The following is a 20,785-nucleotide window of genomic DNA, read 5'->3' as shown; positions in this document are numbered from 1 at the left end:
AGTTTATGTAATGTGCTTGATTTACAATACTGTGTGGTGGAAAACATATCTAAGTCCTTTGCTCATGTAAAAGTAGTAACATTGCTGTAAAGTCCTATGTAGAATCTTAGTATTAATATTCATGATATATTTTAATATTTAATGTGCTGCTGAATGTAAATACTTCTGGATATGTTGGGTAGCTTGCCTCAGTTTTTAGACCTACAATTATTGGTTTTCTCTTTCTAGTAACTCTTAATAAGTCCACTAAATGTGGCACAGTTAAACCTACAGTATTTCCCTTTTGGAGCAAAAGTATAAAACTGGCCAAATGTCTGCTACTGTACGGTTTTATTGTGATTGTGTGTCAGCAGCTGTGACTTTTGTGAAGACAGACTGACATTTTATCATATGACTTGGGTCGAGGACATTGTCAGGGAGCCGAAGTGGACTTCAAAACCCTGCCGTGACCCGGATTCGAACCGGGGTTGCTGCGGCCACAACGCAGAGTACTAACCACTATACGATCACGGCGAGCTTGTCCAGGGATGGCTAGCTAGTCAACGGACCATTAATATTTTGCTCTTTAATTTGATTTAACTACATTTCAATTCTTATGTTTTATCAGTTATTCATCCATTTGTAATAATTTTACTTTTTCTTTTTAACATAAATGGACTACAGCTATCATTTCATTGTACCATCCCGGTTGCATAATGATAGCCTGTTTAAATCAAGTCTCTAATCTTGAATCTTGCAAAGCAGGTTCACTAAAGCCTATATTGGTTGTCTTTAGATTAAAGTGGTGTCTGAATGGCAGTCCTGCCATAAATACCAACTGTCCCCACAGAATTATTATTATTATGTGATGTAAAAAGTAAAGTTGAAGCTGTTGAAGCTTCCACTGTGCCACTTTAAAAAATGTTTTTTTAATTTCTTATTCTATTTTCTCTTTCTATTCAAATGGTGCACTGTCAGCTGTTGTCACATTGTCACATAAAGTTGTGATTACTGAGGAGTTGTCATGATAATTCATTGGCTGTGTTGAGTTGCTTTGAAAACTGTTGTCAGGACTGACTCATTATTTCATTTGCTCCATCAAGTCTCAGTTTATGTAATGTGCTTGATTTACAATACTGTGTGGTGGAAAACATATCTAAGTCCTTTGCTCATGTAAAAGTAGTAATATTGCTGTAAAGTCCTATGTAGAATCTTAGTATTAATATTCATGATATATTTTAATATTTAATGTGCTGCTGAATGTAAATACTTCTGGATATGTTGGTTAGCTTGCCTCAGTTTTTAGGCGTACAATTATTGGTTTTCTCTTTCTAGTAACTCTTAATAAGTCCACTAAATGTGGCACAGTTAAACCTACAGTATTTCCCTTTTGGAGCAAAAGTATAAAACTGGCCAAATGTCTGCTACTGTACGGTTTTATTGTGATTGTGTGTCAGCAGCTGTGACTTTTGTGAAGACGGACTGACATTTTATCATATGACTTGGGTCGAGGACATTGTCAGGGAGCCGAAGTGGACTTCAAAATCCTGCCGTGACCCGGATTCGAACCGGGGTTGCTGCGGCCACAACGCAGAGTACTAACCACTATACGATCACGGCGAGCTTGTCCAGGGATGGCTAGCTAGTCAACGGACCATTAATATTTTACTCTTTAATATTGAATTACATTTCAATTCTTATGTTTTATCAGTTATTCATCCATTTGTAATAATTTTACTTTTTCTTTTTAACATAAATGGACTACAGCTATCATTTCATTGTACCATCCTGCTTGCATAATGATAGCCTGTTTAAATCAAGTCTCTAATCTTGAATCTTGCAAAGCAGGTTCACTAAAGCCTATATTGGTTGTCTTTAGATTAAAGTGGTTTCTGAATGGCAGTCCTGCCATAAATACCAACTGTCCCCACAGAATTATTATTATTATGTGATGTAAAAAGTAAAGTTGAAGCTGTTAGCAACCTTCCACTGTGCAACTTTAAAAAAAAAAAAAGTTATTATTTTTTCTCTTTCTGTTGAAATTGTCAGCTGTTGTCACATTGCCACATAAAGTTGTGATTACTGAGGAGTTGTCATGATAATTCATTGACTGTGTTGAGTTGCTTTGAAAACTGTTGTCAGGACTGACACTCATTACTTCATTTGCTCAGTTTATGTAATGTGCTTGATTTACAATACTGTGTGGTGGAAAACATATCTAAGTCCTTTACTCATGTAAAAGTAGTAACATTGCTGTAAAGTCCTATGTAGAATCTCAGTATGAATATTCATGATATATTTTAATATTTAATGTGCTGCTGAATGTAAATACTTCTGGATATGTTGGTTAGCTTGCCTCAGTTTTTAGGCGTACAATTATTGGTTTTCTCTTTCTAGTAACTCTTAATAAGTCCACTAAATGTGGCACAGTTAAACCTACAGTATTTCCCTTTTGGAGCAAAAGTATAAAACTGGCTATTAAGCGTCAACGTTGTCTTCCAACGGTTTTATTGAGATAGTATATCAGTAGCTGTGACTTTATGAAGACGAACCGACATTTTATCATTTGTCAGGGAGCCGTGGTCGATTTCAAAATCCTGCCGTGACCCGGATTCGAACCGGGGTTGCTGCGGCCACAACGCAGAGTACTAACCACTATACGATCACGGCGAGCTAGTCGGGGGACTGAGAGAGGGGGACACCTGATCTGAAGCAGCGTGTACGGAAATAGAGGAGGAATTTCGTTAATGTATTTTGAGCTATTATTACTCACAGAACATCAGACCCCCCTGTCAGTGTGCGGGTCTTAACCGAACTCTTTTACTTATTAAAATATAATCCGACAGTTTTTCATTACTAATATTTCGTCAGATAATCGTGCCAGTATGGAGGTGGCAGCCTGAGGAAATTGTCAGAGCTATTCATTTCTTAAACTCGACTTAACATCATTTATCTTTTCTGTAACAAACCACTTTAATATAATGTTAATGGGTGCTAAAAGGGTGGTGGAATTAAATGCTGGGATGATATGAGGTCATACCACAAATTTGGTTTCGATCTGATACCGACTTATTCAAGGCCGATATCGCAGATACAGATGCTTTTTATTATGAAAACACAGGACAGTTTTTAAAGACAAATAACAAAAATATTTATTGTATTAATGTAAAGTGAAAGTGCATACATACAATATAATATAATATATAATAATAATTATTATTATATACTTTTATATTTAAAAAGGTTACTATATTCTGCCGTTTTCATATTTCAGGTTTGAGATATATTATATTTTTCAGTTTCATTAAAATAATTCATTTAGGTAACAAGTTCCAATGGGCTCAATATATTATTTGGATGTCTGAATATGATATGCTATATTTAATCAGTTTGACTAAAACATATATTACTGTATATAACTGGATATATTTCCTGCCTCTCTGCCAGTGAACTCTGTCTCAGTGTCGGGGGTCTGGGTGCTGATGAGACATTTCCCTCCACCTCCTCCTTTCTTCTCTGCTGCAGCTCCGTGTTCTGTGTTGCCACAGTAGTGAACAGCTTTCCTACACACATCACAGTTCGCAATGTTTTCACTTACAGCTGGAAAATAGCTCCAAACTACGCTCCTCTTGCGTTCAGCCATCACTGCATGCCAGATGAAACATATAAATAAATTAGCACAATGTAGAAAACTGAAACTGATCACTTTATATCCAGTTATATCCAGTTGACGTTCAAATCTATCAACAAAATATTGGTAGTATTGATATTTTTGGATCGATCCGCCCACCCCAGTGTTAAGCACAGCAGATATCGGTCTTCTAAAAAGGTCAGAGCATCAGCACTTGAGACAAGTACCTCATGAAAAGTCCCTCAAAAAGTAATCAGAACGTGACTCAGCAAATTAAGATGACCCCCTTAATTAAGGTAGTTCAGTTTTTTGTATCTGAGTTTTCCCTCCTCACTAATCCTTGTTGGACATGATTTTCAAACAACTGAAGAAGTCTGTGGGCGAGTGGAATAATGTCCTCAGAAGACCTTCACTAATGAATGATTTACATTCAAATGGAACAAAGCATTCACTAGATCAGTAACAGTAACACAATTTTACCTCTGATATGATCTGGTACATTCAGATATCTTTGGAAGTCATGGAATGAACCATACAGCGAACAAAACTGTTTGCCAGATTCATTTTTCTGACATAGTATTTAACTGATTAATATCACTAAGGCAAATGCTAAATATTACACCATTTCACTCATTAATTATTACAAAATCTTTAAACTAACTGAATGTGAAAATTATGATGGAATTATGTCACCTGTTGTTTTTCTGAGAAGTACACACAAATCCTTTATAATAATCATGAACACGAGTCTGACAATGTGTCACCCTTTATAGTGCAACATGTAAAAAGTTATTAATAATAATAATAATTATAAGTATTAATGAGTTTTATCCACTTCAGAACTACAGTATAGTTCCCATAAGTCTTGGGTGTTGATGTAAAGGTGTAAAGAGGAAGTATTAAAACAGTATTAAAAGTATGGCAAATTAGCTGTTAGTAATTCCTGTTTGCAATGAACACATGGATATACAGACAACTCTCACTGGATTACTTTGATACAAAGAAAATTTAAAGACTGGATGATTCTTAAGCATGATCTGCAGTGATAGCGAGCACCTGTTTTCTATGGCCTGTCAGTGGCTTTATAAATGTTTGTTCAAAGAGTGTCTTTGTCTCCAGTGACGTCTCTGCCTCCAACCACCTCAATTGCCTGAATGTTTAGACACCACCCTCGTAACACTCACGTGTGTGTAGTGTAAGTAACCTTTAATGATAAATTAAAGAACCATTAACTTGTAATTTAAGATGGAAAAAGTTTAATTTTTACAATCCCACAGAATCCTGGTCAGATATTTTTGCATAATCTGCCAAATAATGTTCATGTTATTCCAGAAAATGATGCAATTTCCTATTATGCAAATGCTTTAATCAAACAATCAATGTAATCGGATCATTAACAACCTTTTATATTGTACTTCTAGCTTACTATTTCTGTGTCCTTTTGTCTTTCTTAACTAATCACAACATGCAGAAAAGCTACAGCTGAATAACTGATCAAAAATCAACTATCCTGGTCCAGCCAATCAGAGCCTGAGTTTAACTATACCCAGATTGTGTCTGTGTGGACTGGGACAGGAGCTGGCTGCAGGTGAGGACCTGACAGGAGCAGGCTGATCCACCACAGTCCCGAGGGAGCCCCGTGGCTTGGAGACAGCCAGGTCTGAGCTGGGTGTGACTGAGTGCATGTGCTCATGGGGATGCAGGTGTGTGTGGTTGTGCTGCTGCACAGTGTGCCCGCTGTCTGCGCTCGCATGGGCCTGCTCCTCCACAACAGCAGCCTACAGGGGAAAAGAAAAGAGAAAGAGACAGTGTGGCAAACTGTTTCAACTTCTGATCTGAGGAAACATCTGGAACGTTGAAGAAATGCCCTCTAAAAGCCTTCATCGTCTAGATGTCAGATATCAGGATATCATATAGTGTAGTGGGTGCATCACCGCAGGTGGAGCAGGTACCTGAGGTTCGTAGATCTCACACTTCACATTAACAGCTTTCCGATTTTGAAACAAGCTGTCCTTCTTTCCAACAGAGGGTCTGATTTCAAACTGGTCCTCGCCGGCCATGTGTGAGCCCGAACAGAAGCCTCTATGCTGAGAGGAGAGATATCAAGAATAGTTGAGCCTGTGGTAACATGTTGTTTGGAGGCAGAAAAGATTGAGCAATAGAATGAAGGAGTTTAAAAATGTAAATAAATTAGCTATTGAAGCCTAAAGTGCTTCATAAATTTACACAGGAGTGGACATGAAGCTGAATATGGGAAACATTTTTGAATTCCATTCATACAGCTTTTATAAAACAAACATCTAAGGGCCCAGACACACCAAACCAACATCAATGAACTGGCAGCGATGAAGGCCGACTGTTGTGGCCTCCATCTCCTGTTTCTTGGCCAAAAAGCTGCACTTGAGCACACCACAAACACTGCAGTCGGCGGCCAACAAGCTTGTACGTTCTGCGCCTACATGAGACCACTAGGTAGTGGTAGTCTGTAAACGTCATTCAAAAGCTGGAAAGCAAGGATCAGGACTGTAGATACACACACCACTGTTATGATAAAGCAGTGTCTGCCCATTATTTTCTCACCATTCTTGCTAATATAGCCACCTCTAATCAAGAAAAAGTGTTGCAAATGGCGCTGATGAAGATGCAGAGGAGAAAAATAAGGAGTAACTGCACTTAATGGGTGATATAATGGATACTTGCGCAACAGGCTCAGGGGGCTTTCCATTTCTTTTTCAGTTTCTCTTCTTGTGCACGGATTCGCTTAGCTGAACAGCCAATCAGAGTGATTTCTTTCAACATGCTCAGTCGGCGGAAAAGCCGCTTACCAGGGCCGACTTGTGCCAAAGCTGCGGGACACACCACAAAACTAGGGCTACAGACACTCACCGATGGCTCTCACCCAGTGGCTGACAGCCAATCGTCCCCAACACTAACCCTCACTTTATTTCACATCTAACCATCAGCCATCTGGTGACTCCTTTATACTTGTTTAGCCTAAGATGATACAGAGTCCTTCTGCTGGCTAAGTACAGTAAATCATGTATTGTAATACATTTAAGGTAAAGCAAGGCACGGCAATTTTTTTTCCATTGCATATTTCATACGTCAAAGCAATGCAATGTGCTTCAAAGGATCAGAATACAGCACAAATGGAAAGCTTTACAATTCAAAGGCAAGAAACAGAATCTCGAATTAAATGTAGTGCAGTTTTAATCAAGGGATACCAAAAAATAAACTTAATAATACATATAACAAAAAATAATACATATTAATAATAGATACTACATGTGTGTGTGTGACTCACAGCAAACTGACAGTCCATAGGTTTGCAGTTGCTCAGTTCACTGGCGTCTGTATTCCTGGGACACACTGTCTCCACAATCGTGAACTCCACAAAGTAGGATGGACCAAAAACCCACTGAAATGGCACACAAAGACATACACACATGTGAGAGTACTACACACCTGTAAACTATTTACAGGAGTGCAAAGAACAATAAATGTGTAGCCTCAGGAGCACTAAAACGGATAACTCTGATAATATCCAAAACCTACACAGAACAAACATTCTTTAGTTGATTGCTTGATTATTATTCTTCTTCTTATTATTATTTTTAAACCTGTGAACTGGCTCTTGTAATGTTCTCCAGAGTGAAGTAATTGGCCAGCCGGCTCTCTTCGTTGAACCTCTGCAGGGAGAGATTGGCCGTCTCCTTGACGACGGGCTCATTCAAGTTGTCGGCTGTGGGACAGTCGGGACACTCACTCACCACTGCAGTGGCAGGAACTAAACAGGAAGGTCAACAGGAAGATCAATGGAAACGAAGCTAAGACACAGTGATTTAACTCAAGTACAACAGGTACACTTTCAGCTATCTTCAGCATCCCTCTCTTCCTTCTGGCAGCTTTATCTATTATAAAACATGTTTTTAAAAAAATGATAGTATTTTGTCACGAACAGATATTTGCTCTCCAGCTGCAACTCTGCAAAATCACTCATGTATGACATGTTTACTTGCCTTCAGGAGGTATTTCGGGACAGAGCATATATGGAGAAAAAAAATTCAATTTAAGTCAGCATCTTTAATTTCACACCTCACTAACATTTACAGAATCAAGGCAGTGAAGCGCCAATAACAACTTCTTTGACCGAGACTTTGAAAATGTGTTTTTGTGTTATCAAAAGAAGAAGAAAAGCTAGACAGTCTAAATGAGTCCATCGATCTACCTTCACGTATTGCGCAGGAGTAACTTTGAAGTTTGACTTCAGAGCCGATGGAGGCAGATACCTCACACTCTCCATACACCTGAAGGACACAAACACACATTTTAGCATCAGAAACACATTTAAAAGTCAGATGAGTTAAGTTGGCCTCTGGGTCGAGGCTGAGTCTGTTGGAGCCAACCGAAAAGTTGATCTGGAGGAGTGACGATGCACCACCGTGGGGTACTTACTGGAACGCTACCAATACTTCTGACTTCACATTGTTTCCATGGTTTCCTGCTGGTGATGTGGCATTGGGTTTCCATGACATCAATGGTCAGTTTGTAGAGTGACACACCTTTCTCCTGAACACACAGACATGCACATGCACTATTAGTTCTTAATATTTTTTTTCTAGTTTCTACAAGAAATGCTGCTGGTCCATCCATACTGTCACAAGAGTGTGTTGCAAGACAGTAGGGTTTTTTTGCACCTGAGTGTGTGTGTGTGTGTGTGTGTGTGTGTGTGTGTGTATGTGCGTGTATGTGCATGTGTGCGAGAGTGTTCACCCTCACCTTGTCAGGAGTGTGAGAGAGGTCGTACAGTCTGTTGAGGCTCAGGATGTATCCATCTGTCCGGTCCTGGTTGATCTGCTCCAGGGCCTCTTCTGCCACCCTCACAGCCTCAGGACTGTTGCAGCCTGGAGGGTCTGGACTGGCTCTCACCTCAAGCTGCAGCAAAGCCAGACACAGGACCAGCAGGTACACACTCATTCTCAGACACAGACACAGACACACACACACACACTCAAATGCACTGATCAGGCTAAATGAAAACTCTAATTGCCAAAGCCTATCCTGGTAGATAATTTAACATTTAGACCCACACAGGCCCTGTTCTGAAAGACCTATAATCGTAGATTTTCCAGACAGGGTTCAGACGGACAGATGAGAGACTGATGCCGGACTTTCCCCTCTCTCCCCCCAAAAAAGAGCAAACAGCTGCTATCTGTTGCTCTGTAGGCCAATGGCTGGCGCAGACTGACTGGAGGGTCATAGTACACTGGGGAACAGGGGAAATTCAATTCAAGAAAAACTTTTCAAATAATTTAATTTCTTTAATGTGACACTGTCATTGCTGAAAGTGCTGCAACAAATTCCATGGAGCTTTTTTGCATCAAAAACCTACTTTTGGTTATCAAGCACACTGTGAAAGGTTTGTAGGCTGCTCCTGAGCAGAGCTGTTTTCATCTTGGTCTCTCAACAGTTACAAAAGAAGTACAACTCACAGTGAAAACAAATGTCAAACTCTGGAAACTGCAAACGACTACTACAGCATATACCACCTCTCCACTGTCCATTTGTATGTAGGTTATCTTCAAAACATCTTTTTACTATACATATAGCTAAATACATAGCTTCCTTTAGGAGTTAGCACGGTCAGCTGTTTAATACATTAAGTGCAAATGACTAATTCAAACAAATAACTTCCACGAAAAGCAAGCAGCTAATGGTGGAGCCAAAGATTTTTTATACAGGGGGTAAAGCCACTATTCATACTTTTTTCCCTGTGGCACAGCAGTATAGGGGAAATAGTATCTTGGGTCACTTGAGCTTTCATTTACTCAGTCAGACAACAGTGACTGAGAATAAAGCATTAAGGAATAAACAGTTTTTCTTTTCTCACAGTAGAAAACAAGAACAACTCACAGTAGATACATGTCTTTGTAAGATGGTCGGGTTGGGTGAGTTTACAGAAGAACAGCAGAGTGAATTATGGATTGCTTTAAATGGGCACTATGTAGTTTTGGAGAAGAAATTCAAACTTAGAATTTTAATATTTACAATATTAATGATGTAAATATTTAAAATACTGAATAAACAAGCTGTTCTCAGAAGAAAACAAGGTCCCCAGAACACCGTTTGAAGCTAGAAAGGTGGCAGGGTCCGCCACATATAAACAAGTCAAACAGAATAAATTGTGTTGTCCTTTAAAGGAACTTGGGGCAGGATTTGTGAAAAAATAAACATGCATTTTAAGTTTTTTAATGCTAATGGGTGATGAAGCGTTCAAAACCAAAAAGAATGAGCCCACCCACGTATCTCTCCATTGCCTTGAACAGGCTGTGTGCTGCTTAATGTACTGCAATTCGGTGTCCGAATTTCCCGCGCAGTCCTGCGGACGTGACGTCAGATGACGCTGAATGCGCGTCCTCGACGGCATTCGACTTGGATACGAGAAGAAGACAAGCACGGTGGACCCAAAATTTGGGTAGTAATGGATTCTGCTACGGCCAGCAAACGACCCACCACCACACAAAGTCCACTAAAAAGTCATACTAAGAAGAAAACGAAGGTTTTATCAGCGGCATGTCGTGAGTCGAAACGAAATTACGACCATAGCCAGGCTGGCACCCGAATAAACATCGGATATGTGTTCGACTCATGGAGGCAGCTTCAGCTTGAATTGGGACTGAAAACAGACGCTGACATGGCTCATTTCCTAGTAACCAGGTAAGAAAACATTACAGGTCATGTTTAGAGCTTGATTTGAAAATCATATGAGATCACAGAGGACTCGGAGTGACCTAACGTGCAAAGTAGCATTAGCTGCAAACATGTAACTTAGTCCACCGCTGTGTAACACTGAATAGTTACAGACTGCACATTTTCCACGGTCCTTTAGTCTGAAACCGAATAGTTAGAAATATGTCCCTTTGTTGTCCGAATTTTGGCAACGATTCTTCAAAACAATTTCAGATATATTAGGCATAAATCTAACTCCGACTTCACATATTGCTATTTTTGGCAAACCTCCAGACTATCTTCGTACCACAGGCATCCAAAACAACGTTATTGCCTTTGCCTCTCTTATTGCCCGTAAAAGAATTCTGTTGCTATGGAAATCGTCTCAGCCACCATCAATCAAAGTCTGGTTACATGACATTTTAGGTCTCCTGAAATTGGAGAAGGTCAAATTCTCCCTTAGAGGGTCCTCCGATAGATTCTTTGCTCATTGGAGACCATTACTTAAATATTTAGATGAACTACAAGCTCGGGAAGTTTCCTTGTAGAACCATTGCATGACCATGCACAAACTTACGCACCGGTGCCAGCGGCGACTGCCCCCCCTCTAAGAAAAAAGCTTTGATGACTGAGGAGCAGGCAACCATTTATAGTACTGCACAATGACTAGCACTTGCACTTTACTTTATTTTTGTATTTTAATTTAATAATTTGTGTATAGCTACATGTGTTTTTTTTCTTTTTGTATATGATCATACCCTCTTTCTTTCCTTATTGTTTCTCTGATATTCTTATTGTGTACATATATATATATATATATATATATATATATATATATATATACATATGTATATATATATATATATATATATATATATATATATATATATATATATAGGTGTTCTTTTTCCATTATTTCATTTATTCATTTATTTCTTTTAAATCAAATCTTATTGATCTACTACTTTTATACTATTTTACTTTTTGTGAGAGTGCGTGGGTCAACCCATCTAACTATGATATACTTCCAAATTACCAAGGGAGGGGGGAAGGGTGATGGGGTGGGGTGGGTGGGGGTGTTGTTCATTTAAGTTCTTTGAATGTTATAAAACAGAAAAAAGAAATAATACTCTATGTATGTACCTATGCACTTTATGACTGTTTGGCATTTGATAAATAAAAGTTATAAAAAAAAGAACAAAAAAAAAAGAAATATGGGACCGAAAGCCCAACCTGTTATCCAGGAGGTGACGTTAGCAGCTGGATGTAGCCACAGGCTAACGGTTTGTTTGTGTCTGTGTAGCAACATTAGCCGCTAACACACAGCAATCCCAGGGCGGCATTCCGAAGGGCCGCCATTCCGAACGTTCACTTTCATGTTTCGGAATGCCGGCCCTTAATTATTTTTGAAAAAAGGTCGCCATTCCGAACCTGAAACCCTAACCCTAACCCTAACCCGGTCGGAATGGCAGACCCTCGGAATGGCGGTCCTTCGGAATGGGGGTCGCCCTCCAGCTGATGGCTGCAGTTACACTAATGGCCGCAACGGCCGTCGTGTCACTATTGAGTCTTATTTCTTGATACTGCCCCAAGTCCCTTTAAGTTCAGTTTGTTTATTCAGTTTATTCAGTCAAGAAACCAAAGACAGTTTGTTTATTCAGTTTGCTTAGAAGATGAAGAGCTTTCTCTTCTGATTAAAATGTCTTCTCCAAGACTACATAGTGCTCCTTTAAGAAGTTTCTACAGATCTATTGATATTCTTTTTAGCTACGACTCCTGGGCTCCATAGAAGTATTAAAAATTCAAATAAAAGCCCAATTAGCAACTGCATCAGTAACATATGTAACAATGTTGAGACGATAAGTAGACTTGTGATCCTCCTGACAGGTGATTTCACCTGATGATAAAAAACCCCAAAACCATCAGAAAAAAAAGCATGATCACATTTTATTACACAAGTAACTTTATTGTACATTGAATTTATTATATTGGCTGTATTTGTCACAGCTTTACTGGATCAATCAGCCTAATATTTTTTATCCAAATTTATGACTGTCTGTTTAAGGACCATGTTGTGTTTACAATTAAAAAATATAAAAAATTAACTCTTCTGTTTTATTCCATCACTGACTGCTGATTCCTCACTGAGTGTACTCTTCTGGTTCACTTTAACAACTAACCAGAACTGCAGTTGCGGCATGGCTACAGAACGCAGATAAGCACTGTTTGCAGAGTTCGACCAATGTCCACAAAGATAATGTGCACCCACACAGAGAGTGAGTGCACTGAGGTGATGTCTGTCTATTAGCAGGATCTCAGAATCAGAATCAGAATCAGAATCAGAATTAGAATCAGAATCTAACTCATTTGGGCACATTGCACCCAGTTGTCACAAAATCTGCACCACATTTCAGACTCTGCAGTGTTCTGCAAGATTTAAATATTGTGGTCTGCCAACATCTTTCAGTCTTGGACTTTTACATGTTAACAGCCACAGCTTTTTTGAGTATATTATTCTGACCAAATGTAGTTGAAACATTGGAATCCCTAGCTGTGTCTCGATTCTGGATCTGCATCGTCTGAAGGCTGCATTGGAAGACTGATCCTAGCACTGCAGCACAACAAGGCTGTCCCATTTCCAAGCCTTCCTTTCCTGTGCTGTGAAAGATCCAACCGTTGAATCATTTGAAGCCCATTCTATTCCATGATTCAATGCTTACAGGCGATGGCTGGATTTATTTTTCCCAAAAGACAACTATGGTGGACACATGGAGAGCAGCAGCAGCTGATGAATACACTTTTAAATCTAAGTATTGGGTTTCAAGTCACTCGCATAGCTAATGATACAAATAAACAAAACAAGGGACCACAAAAACTACAATTATCCTAAATCCTGTGAAATGTAATAGAATTTAACCAGAAGGTGGTGCTATGGCATCATAGTGAATTTAGATTGAATAACTCTGGACATGAGTCTGATTCACTTAACTTTTACCAAGTTTACCAATCATTTCCAACATTTGGATATTTTTAAAAAATGATCATCTTTTACAATGTGAATTCTGATGCAGCTCTGGATCAAGATACAGATTAAAGAGTTGTGAGGATGCTGTGGCTTGTGGGGATCAGTATAGTCTAAGTGCTTTTTCTAGTTCATCATGTTCTTATAGATTATGTGCGTCATCTCCTTATCCAAATTTTCTCTTGTACACATAGACAGAAGACAGGTCACAGAATGCCCGGAATATTTTTGAATTTGATTAAACACACATAGAAACGATCAGGAAAAAGCCTGTTCAAATAGATTCAAATATTTGTGGTATCTTTAATTACTTTGCACAGCCAAGCACAGTTAACATACAAACATAAAACTTTCATGTCTGCCAGTTTGATTGCACAATGACTCAATATTAACATCTGTTTGGTTGACAGAGGTTCCCACCAACAGAGAATTGTTATGACTGTGCTTTTATACCGAAGTGAGGAGAGACACGAAATGTGACATGTTATTTGCTTGTAATAAACCAACATGTTCCCCAGGAATTACCCCGGGAAGTGTGTTACATCACGTCTGGAGCAAATCTGTTCAACTTCTTGTCTATACTACACTTCAGTCTGTGTCTTTGTGTGAGTTCTTTTTTAAATCTGTTCAGTTCCTAAGTGAGTTCCAGGAGCCTCCTCATGCAGCTGGCTTGAACAAGGGGTCCTCAGCGAAGACTTTCTCCACCAGGCTGGTTCCTTCTGCTGCCGGGGGGCACTGGGCTGAGACGGTGGTGGGGAAGGCCATGATGGTGGGTTCCATCGCTCCAGGGATCTGGGGGTCGGGCTTCAGGGGCAGGATGACTCCCACCTCAGGGCCACCGGCGGGGACATCAGGGAAGGAGGGCATTGTCACGGGCCGGTCCATGGCGGGCAGCATCCTCACCATGCCCTCTGGGTGGTCATGAGCTGTTGTCTCGTGGTCGTGGTCATGGTGATGGTGGTGGTGCTCGTGCTCGTGCAGGTGAGCGTGCTTGTGGTCGTGGTCGAGAGCGAGCTCGTGGTCGTGGTCATGGGTGTGCTCGCCGTCGGCGTGCTTGTAGTCGTGGTGTTGGTTGGGCAAGTCGCCACTGTGGTTGTGCGCCTGTGCGTGATGAGCGTGCACGTGATCGTGACCGTGCCCGTGGTCATGGGAGTGGGCGTGAGCGTGTCTGTGGCTGCCGCCGGTATGGTCGTGTGTGTGGTGGTGGTTGCTGTTGTCAGCGTGCTTCCCGGTTTGGTCATGATGATCGTGGGGCTTGGTGTGGTCGTGCATGTGGTCGTGTGAGTGTGTGTTGTCGGCAGCGTGTGCGTGGTCATGGTCGTGGTCGTGGTCGTGTGTGGCATTGTGGCTGTGGTCTGTCTCTCCGCCCAGCAGATGCAGTTTCTTATGTGTCTCCGCAGCCTGGAGAACACAAAGATAATTAAGTGATCTCTAGAACAGAACAGGGTTGGGTTGACAGGTAGAATTTAAGATGTGTGCCTCCTCTGCTACATCCACCGTGATAATAAACAATAAAGACACAATGAGAATGATGTCTCTGAGTCTAAAGTCTTTCAGAGCAACTTGTGAAGGATAATTATACTTTATTTCAACTGGCATCTTATTTTTTGTAGGTTTGTTCTATGATAACCCTCCGCTAACAGAGAGCAACAGTAGCTACATTAGTTTAGAAACTGAGTCTGCTAAAATAAATACTGTCCACAGAGCTCCTTAAAAACGGTCAGGCAGTGAAAGAAAACGAGTGTTACCTGGCATTGCCTGACTAATTTGCTAATGCGTACTAGTCTGAAATGTATTATTTCATGTCAGATTTCTGAAACGTAATTAATGGAATTAATTAACCAATCAGAGCAACAAAATATGTGATGTGGCTGGTCCGTTTTCATGCGCGAAAAAAATGGTGGCCTGTTCACAAATGATTTTGTATCACAGCTGAACAGTACTCTAAAATATGTTTCTGAAAGCCTTTCAGGCAAGAAATAGGCAGGAATATAATCTTCACTCATATTCGATCAGCACTGCCTAGTTTGTGCTGTGGACGGACCTACAACCAAACAGAGCAGCAAAACATGTCAGTGACAGGCGACGCTCCTCTGTCAGTCAACATCAGACCAGCCCCATATTAGATAAACTGTTGTGACTGGCCACATATGAACCAGATGGTCAAATTGGAAACCTGTGTAATGGGAGTCTTATGATTGAACTTATTACCAAATCTATGAAAATAAGGGATAGACCTATAACCTGAATTGTATTAAATCTGAACTATCCTTTAAATCAAGTCTAAACTCTTTCAGGGCATCCAAGTCAAGTCAAGCGTTCAACCACATCTTTTGAACTGTATGATTCAAAATATTTACACATGGTGAAAATGATGTTTATAACTGAGACCATGCATTTTCAATGCAATATAAGGACATATATAATTTTCTGTAAGAGTCTGTGGCTCTGTAAGGCCTGCTTATTATTGTCTTGCCTATTTTTTTAAATTTCATTTAATGTTGTGGTATTTTACCAAATCAAACTTGATACTTATATTTCTATCAGTCTCAAGTCTCAAATCAAATCAGTCGGGACAGATTGTTCTTTGTTACTCAACTCTAAGTCTGAAGTCAGCAGCTCTGAATTAATCACATTTGATTATTGCTATAATTGAGGTCTTGTAGATTTGATGTGTGATTGTTCCCGTCACTACAGAACCACATTAAACAAAGCTACAGAAAACAAAATAAGGAAATCAGTGTGACACTGTGTTTTATCATGGCTTGGTGAGTCTTACCTCAGGCTCATAGATCTCACACTCCACACTGGGCTCACCATCACCGGTGGGAGAGTGGAAGAGGGATGCCTTACAGAAGCCCTTGTGCTGCGGAGAGAAGAACAAGAAGGAACAAGTAAGAGAGGAGAAAGCATTAAAAACTCATATAATAACCTGGATTATTCCACTTCAAACTGGAAGGATAGAATAATCTTTGATTTGATTAATTTTCTCAAAAGATATATTTGTCTCATTTTATTTTGCCTTTTCTCTTCAGCTTGTACTCAGTGACAGTATAGCCTTGTTTAATACATGAAGGGTTACTATGTCTCTTTTCAACATGCAAAATAAATATAAAAAACAATCAATTTAACTAAGATAAAATGTTCAAAAATACTGTGAAAGTATAGCAATTTGTCGCAACTCACAGCAAACTCGCAGGTCATGTGGGGGCACTTTTCAGATGTCACTGCTTCTGTGTTCTTGGGGCAGGTGGTCTCCTGGATGGTGTACTCTACGTTGTAATACATGCTCATGGCCATCTGGATACACATGGAAAGAAATTAAACTGATGACAAAAGAATATGCATAACCATATCTTTGATTCAAGATCTTCAAACCATCAAACACACATCAGATGGGAAGTCGGTCAGGAGGTTTGAGAGGGAAGCTGTGCATTTACTTGTATTTTGACAATATTACATGGCAAGCTTTTGGATTAACCAGAAAGACTTATCTGATTTTGCATCAATAACTGACATAAATCCTAAATAAAGTACTTTCATACTCAAAAACCTTTAGTGGGAGAAAAATCTATGGCCCAGAACTCTCTATGGCCCTGAAGGATAAGATTTTGTACGTAACCTGTATAAAGGTACGTGATAAGATATGGATGAGGGCATAGTGATGTCTGATCTATGAGTTTATATCTCTCATGGTCTTTGCAAACTTAGCAGTTCAAAGCTGCTGTAGATACTGTATGTTTACAAAATGGCTATAGCCTTCTGCAAGCAGACTAACTGTCTCCCATATTCCTGAGCTTAGAGGATATAACCTGAAACTAGAGAAGGGTTGGGAGGATTGGCTTGACAATGCACTGTGCGTACAGTTGTGCTGTTATTTTGTTCCTCCTTGATCAAGCTTGTATAAACTACTTCAACGTAAGTCATCGGTGTCTCTGAGTCTTCTTCATCTCTCCTGAATGGTCAAGCGAGCTGAAATTCCACAACACCTTTGGGGCAGATAAATGATTACAGCGCATAGCCACATACCTGTCTGCCTCTTCACTTGTCACTATCAAATAAATAGATAAATAAATGCAAAACAAATCATTTTGGCGGAAACTGGCCCTTAGTTTTTGTACAGTGATTTCTCAGAGTGTGGACCTGTTGCGTTTTGTCTCATGATATCTTGGACATGTGGAACACTTACTCCGCTGGTAGCACGGGAGACTTTGAGCAGAGAGAAGTGATTGGCCAACCCGCTCTCCTTGTTGAACTTCTCCAGTGAGAGAGACACTGCCTTCTGAACCTCGGCGTTGTCAAAGGCGATATGAGATGGACAGTCGGGACAGATCTCACTCACCCTAGATGCAGGAACTGAGCGGAGAGAAAAGTGGATTTAAATGTGACTGATTTATACTGCAACTGAAGTCCAGCTGAAGAGTTTTGGAAGCGTTTCACCTTCAACAATGGTGATGTTTTTTCATGTTCAAATATTCACTCAGTGAATATTGGACAAGATGCCTTTTTTGATAACTTAATTTCAGATAATAATAAGGTGAGTTCTTGTATTTAAATTTATTAATAGTCTGTTTTTTTACCTGGTCTGATATCACAGTCATATTTGTAGAGACGCACCACTCTTTGCACCCTGTTGATGAAGATGGTAGCTTTGCACTGTCCATAAACCTGCACAGACCAACACAATAATAAGCACAGGGGATATTTTAGCGTGCTGCACAAATACAAATAAATACGACTTTTATGGAAGAACAAGAAAGTAGAATCATCATACTACACTGAAAGACTAAGTAATGATATGAAAACAGGAGACTTAAGAGTAGACAACATAAAGCTTGCATATATCATGTGCATGAATGTTGACTAAACCTGTATACGAGAGTGTGTGTGTTAGCTTGTGTTTTCTAACCGGTGTATCGTGGGTGGGACGAGCCTCACAGTTCTTATAGTCCCTGCTGAGAACGCTGCAGTTGGTCTCAACAACATCCAGAGTCAGGTAGAAAACTGCGCCGTTGTCACCCTGTGACACACAAATACAGAACGTACACACATCAGGAAATGATCAAGCTATTATTGCATTCCGTAACATCTTTATGGATATTATATCTTCATTTCATTGTGTGATCGCTAAAATGACTGATGATGAATGAAACTTTCACTATCAACTGTTACTCTTCCAATAATCCCTGGCATGGCCAGATCAGAACAGGTCTTTCTTCTACTACACAGCTGACCTGTAGTCAATAACATCCTCGTCTTAAATGTTTGTCGTCTGATTCATAATTACACTCATAAATAACTCATAATCAATTTCAAACCTCAAACAAAAATCTAGTTATCATCTGAGTTTTTATAAGGATATCACTGTTGATCATCTTTTATGACTTTTCCTTGCTATAGCTTTTCATGTATTGCTAATCAGTTTAGTTTAACACACTTTTACTTTGTTGCTGTATTTCATGCAAACACCAGTTTCTCTACAGTTTAACACTTGTAGTTGGTCAATAGTAGAAAAAGAATGAGTGTGGGTTTTAATGGAGAGTCTTATGATCACATCATAGATTTAAAAATTCTGGGTTATTTAATCTTGAATGTAACAAATCATTTCACTATGCCAAGAAAAATCCTCTTTTAAGAACCTGCATCTTATTTGGATGATTGTGGCCTTCAAAACCTATTTATTGAAATGTAATAAAATAATCTTTTACTCATATGGTTAATTGTAGACAAACACTTTCAACATGTTCTTCTGTAACCCACTTATCTAAACCTGTCACTTGTGACTAAAAGTTTTACATTTATTATCATTATAATGGTCCATTTGTTTCAACTTTGGCCAACAATTTTTCACAATCTGGCTGAGTTTTAAAAAGTATCCAAAAGTCTTACTTGAGTAAAAGTGAAGATATTGTGTGAAAAAAAAAAATTACTTTGGTAAAAGCGAGAGTCACTCATATTAATATTCCTTGGGAAAAGGTCTTAAAGTATATTATATTAAATGTAATTGAGTATCAAAAGTATTTTTTTGACAATTAATGTATTGTTGGGACTCACCACATGGTTCCGATAATAGAGCGGCCTGCATGTAGACCAAAGCTTAAATGCAGCCTCCTAAGCTCAAGTGACAGTAAATTATCCACATACTTACATTATTATTATTATTATCATTATTATTATTATTATTATTATTATCAGATTCTATATTCAGCATTATTCTGATTGGAGAATCAGGAGTCAGTGTATTTTTTAATCTGCATTTATCTGGTCAGAAATGAATTTAAAAATGTGCTGCTTTGGCTCTGCAGCCTACAAATGGCAGAGTAACTAGTAAAGTTATCAAAATAAATGTAGTGGAGTAAAAATTACAATATTTGCATCCAAAAGATAGTGGAGTGGAAGTATAAAGCAGCAGAAAATGGAAAAACTAAAGTACAGGTACATAAAAAAATGTATTTCAGTACAGTACTTGAGTAAATGTACTTAAGACTTATATCACTGCACTCAGGCACTAACAGTGAAACAGATGGACATTTTAAAAACCTAAAAATTCAATTTAAATTTTAAAGTGGGGATTTATTTAATGGAATCCATTATAAATCTGTTTGTGATTGTGTTTTTCTATCTCCAGACCTCAGCAGAGATAACATAAAGTGATCTGACAGATATGGATTGTACCACCAATCAGAAAATTAAGTGTTCTTGTAATCAAACTGAACTGCCCTCCTTTTAACTTAAATTCTTAATTCTCTTATTCTGTTGGAAACATAGCCCTACTCTACAGGGAAACAATACTGCAACAATAATATTAAATGATCATCATAGTGGCATTCAGTGACGTGACTCACATGTTTGGCAATGTGGACATTGGACAGGCGGTGGAGGCTGAAGACGTAGCCCTCCTGCCGGTCCTGGTTGATCTTGTTGAGAGCCTGTCCTGCAGCGCCCTTTGCCTGGGGGTCTTCACAGGAACCCTGCGGTATGCCATCCTGCTCCACCGGTGCACCGTGGACGTGCATGCACCCCACCGCCAACAGCAGCGATAACAGGACACAGAGCTTCATGGTAAAGACCTGAGATGATGCTGTCTGTCTCTCAAACACACACACACTCACAAACAGGCTGGTCCGAGAAATGCCCAGAGAGGGGTAGGGTGACCTTTTATATCCTGCTGCTGTGTACTGTAAGCACGCCCACTCTCTTACTCTCTTTCTCTCTCTGTCTCTCTCTCTGTCTCTCTCTCTTTCTCTCTCTCTCTCTCTCTCTCTCTCTCTCTCTCTCACACACACACACACACACACACACACACACACACACACACACACACACACACACACACACACACACACTCACAAAATCACTATCCTTGTCAACTCAGGTAAACATAACCATTGACCTACACCCCCTCTCAAAACACCCTGTCATAT

At 39.5% G+C, this 20,785-nt stretch overlaps 2 protein-coding genes and 3 non-coding genes across 5 annotated transcripts; all 5 read right to left on the bottom strand.

The window, feature by feature from the left end:
- Positions 1–441: 441 nt before the first annotated feature.
- On the bottom strand, positions 442–513 carry trnah-gug (transfer RNA histidin (anticodon GUG)). The gene has a single exon. It is a non-coding gene; the product is annotated as a tRNA-His (tRNA).
- Positions 514–1,527: 1,014 nt separating this feature from the next.
- Positions 1,528–1,599, bottom strand: trnah-gug (transfer RNA histidin (anticodon GUG)). Its single transcript has one exon. It is a non-coding gene; the product is annotated as a tRNA-His (tRNA).
- A 978-nt stretch (positions 1,600–2,577) lies between these two features.
- trnah-gug (transfer RNA histidin (anticodon GUG)) lies at positions 2,578–2,649 on the bottom strand. Its single transcript has one exon. It is a non-coding gene; the product is annotated as a tRNA-His (tRNA).
- Positions 2,650–4,849: 2,200 nt separating this feature from the next.
- On the bottom strand, positions 4,850–8,856 carry LOC141004429 (fetuin-B-like). Its single transcript, XM_073475907.1, has 7 exons — positions 8,390–8,856; positions 8,066–8,179; positions 7,839–7,917; positions 7,231–7,397; positions 6,915–7,028; positions 5,563–5,697; positions 4,850–5,388 (listed from the first exon to the last, which is right to left on the bottom strand). Exons 1-7 carry the CDS (start codon positions 8,585–8,587, stop codon positions 5,134–5,136), a joined length of 1,062 nt encoding a protein of 353 aa, XP_073332008.1. The 5' UTR covers positions 8,588–8,856; the 3' UTR covers positions 4,850–5,133.
- Positions 8,857–13,640: 4,784 nt separating this feature from the next.
- LOC141004487 (fetuin-B-like) lies at positions 13,641–20,493 on the bottom strand. Its single transcript, XM_073475995.1, has 7 exons — positions 20,207–20,493; positions 18,271–18,381; positions 17,942–18,029; positions 17,551–17,717; positions 16,548–16,661; positions 16,141–16,227; positions 13,641–14,762 (listed from the first exon to the last, which is right to left on the bottom strand). The coding sequence occupies exons 1-7, from the start codon at positions 20,420–20,422 to the stop codon at positions 14,019–14,021; spliced, it is 1,527 nt and encodes a 508-aa protein (XP_073332096.1). The 5' UTR covers positions 20,423–20,493; the 3' UTR covers positions 13,641–14,018.
- Positions 20,494–20,785: the final 292 nt, after the last annotated feature.

This window comes from Pagrus major, chromosome 11 (genome assembly GCF_040436345.1).
Source record: "Pagrus major chromosome 11, Pma_NU_1.0".
Taxonomy (NCBI): Eukaryota; Metazoa; Chordata; class Actinopteri; order Spariformes; family Sparidae; genus Pagrus; species Pagrus major.
This window is presented reverse-complemented; position numbering and strand designations above follow the sequence as displayed.

Bases quoted from the DNA above. Each gene is read 5' to 3' on its own strand.
- LOC141004487 (XM_073475995.1), bottom strand. From the start codon at position 20,422: ATGAAGCTCTGTGTCCTGTTATCGCTGCTGTTGGCGGTGGGGTGCATG. The intron at 18,382-20,206 runs GTGAGTCACGTC...TGTGTGTCACAG, and splicing joins ATGTCCACATTGCCAAACAT to GGTGACAACGGCGCAGTTTT. The intron at 18,030-18,270 runs GTTAGAAAACAC...TGGTCTGTGCAG, and splicing joins GTCCCACCCACGATACACCG to GTTTATGGACAGTGCAAAGC.
- LOC141004429 (XM_073475907.1), bottom strand. From the start codon at position 8,587: ATGAGTGTGTACCTGCTGGTCCTGTGTCTGGCTTTGCTGCAGCTTGAG. The intron at 7,918-8,065 runs GTAAGTACCCCA...TGTGTCCTTCAG, and splicing joins GAAGTATTGGTAGCGTTCCA to GTGTATGGAGAGTGTGAGGT. The intron at 7,029-7,230 runs GTTTAAAAATAA...GTGCCATTTCAG, and splicing joins TTACAAGAGCCAGTTCACAG to TGGGTTTTTGGTCCATCCTA.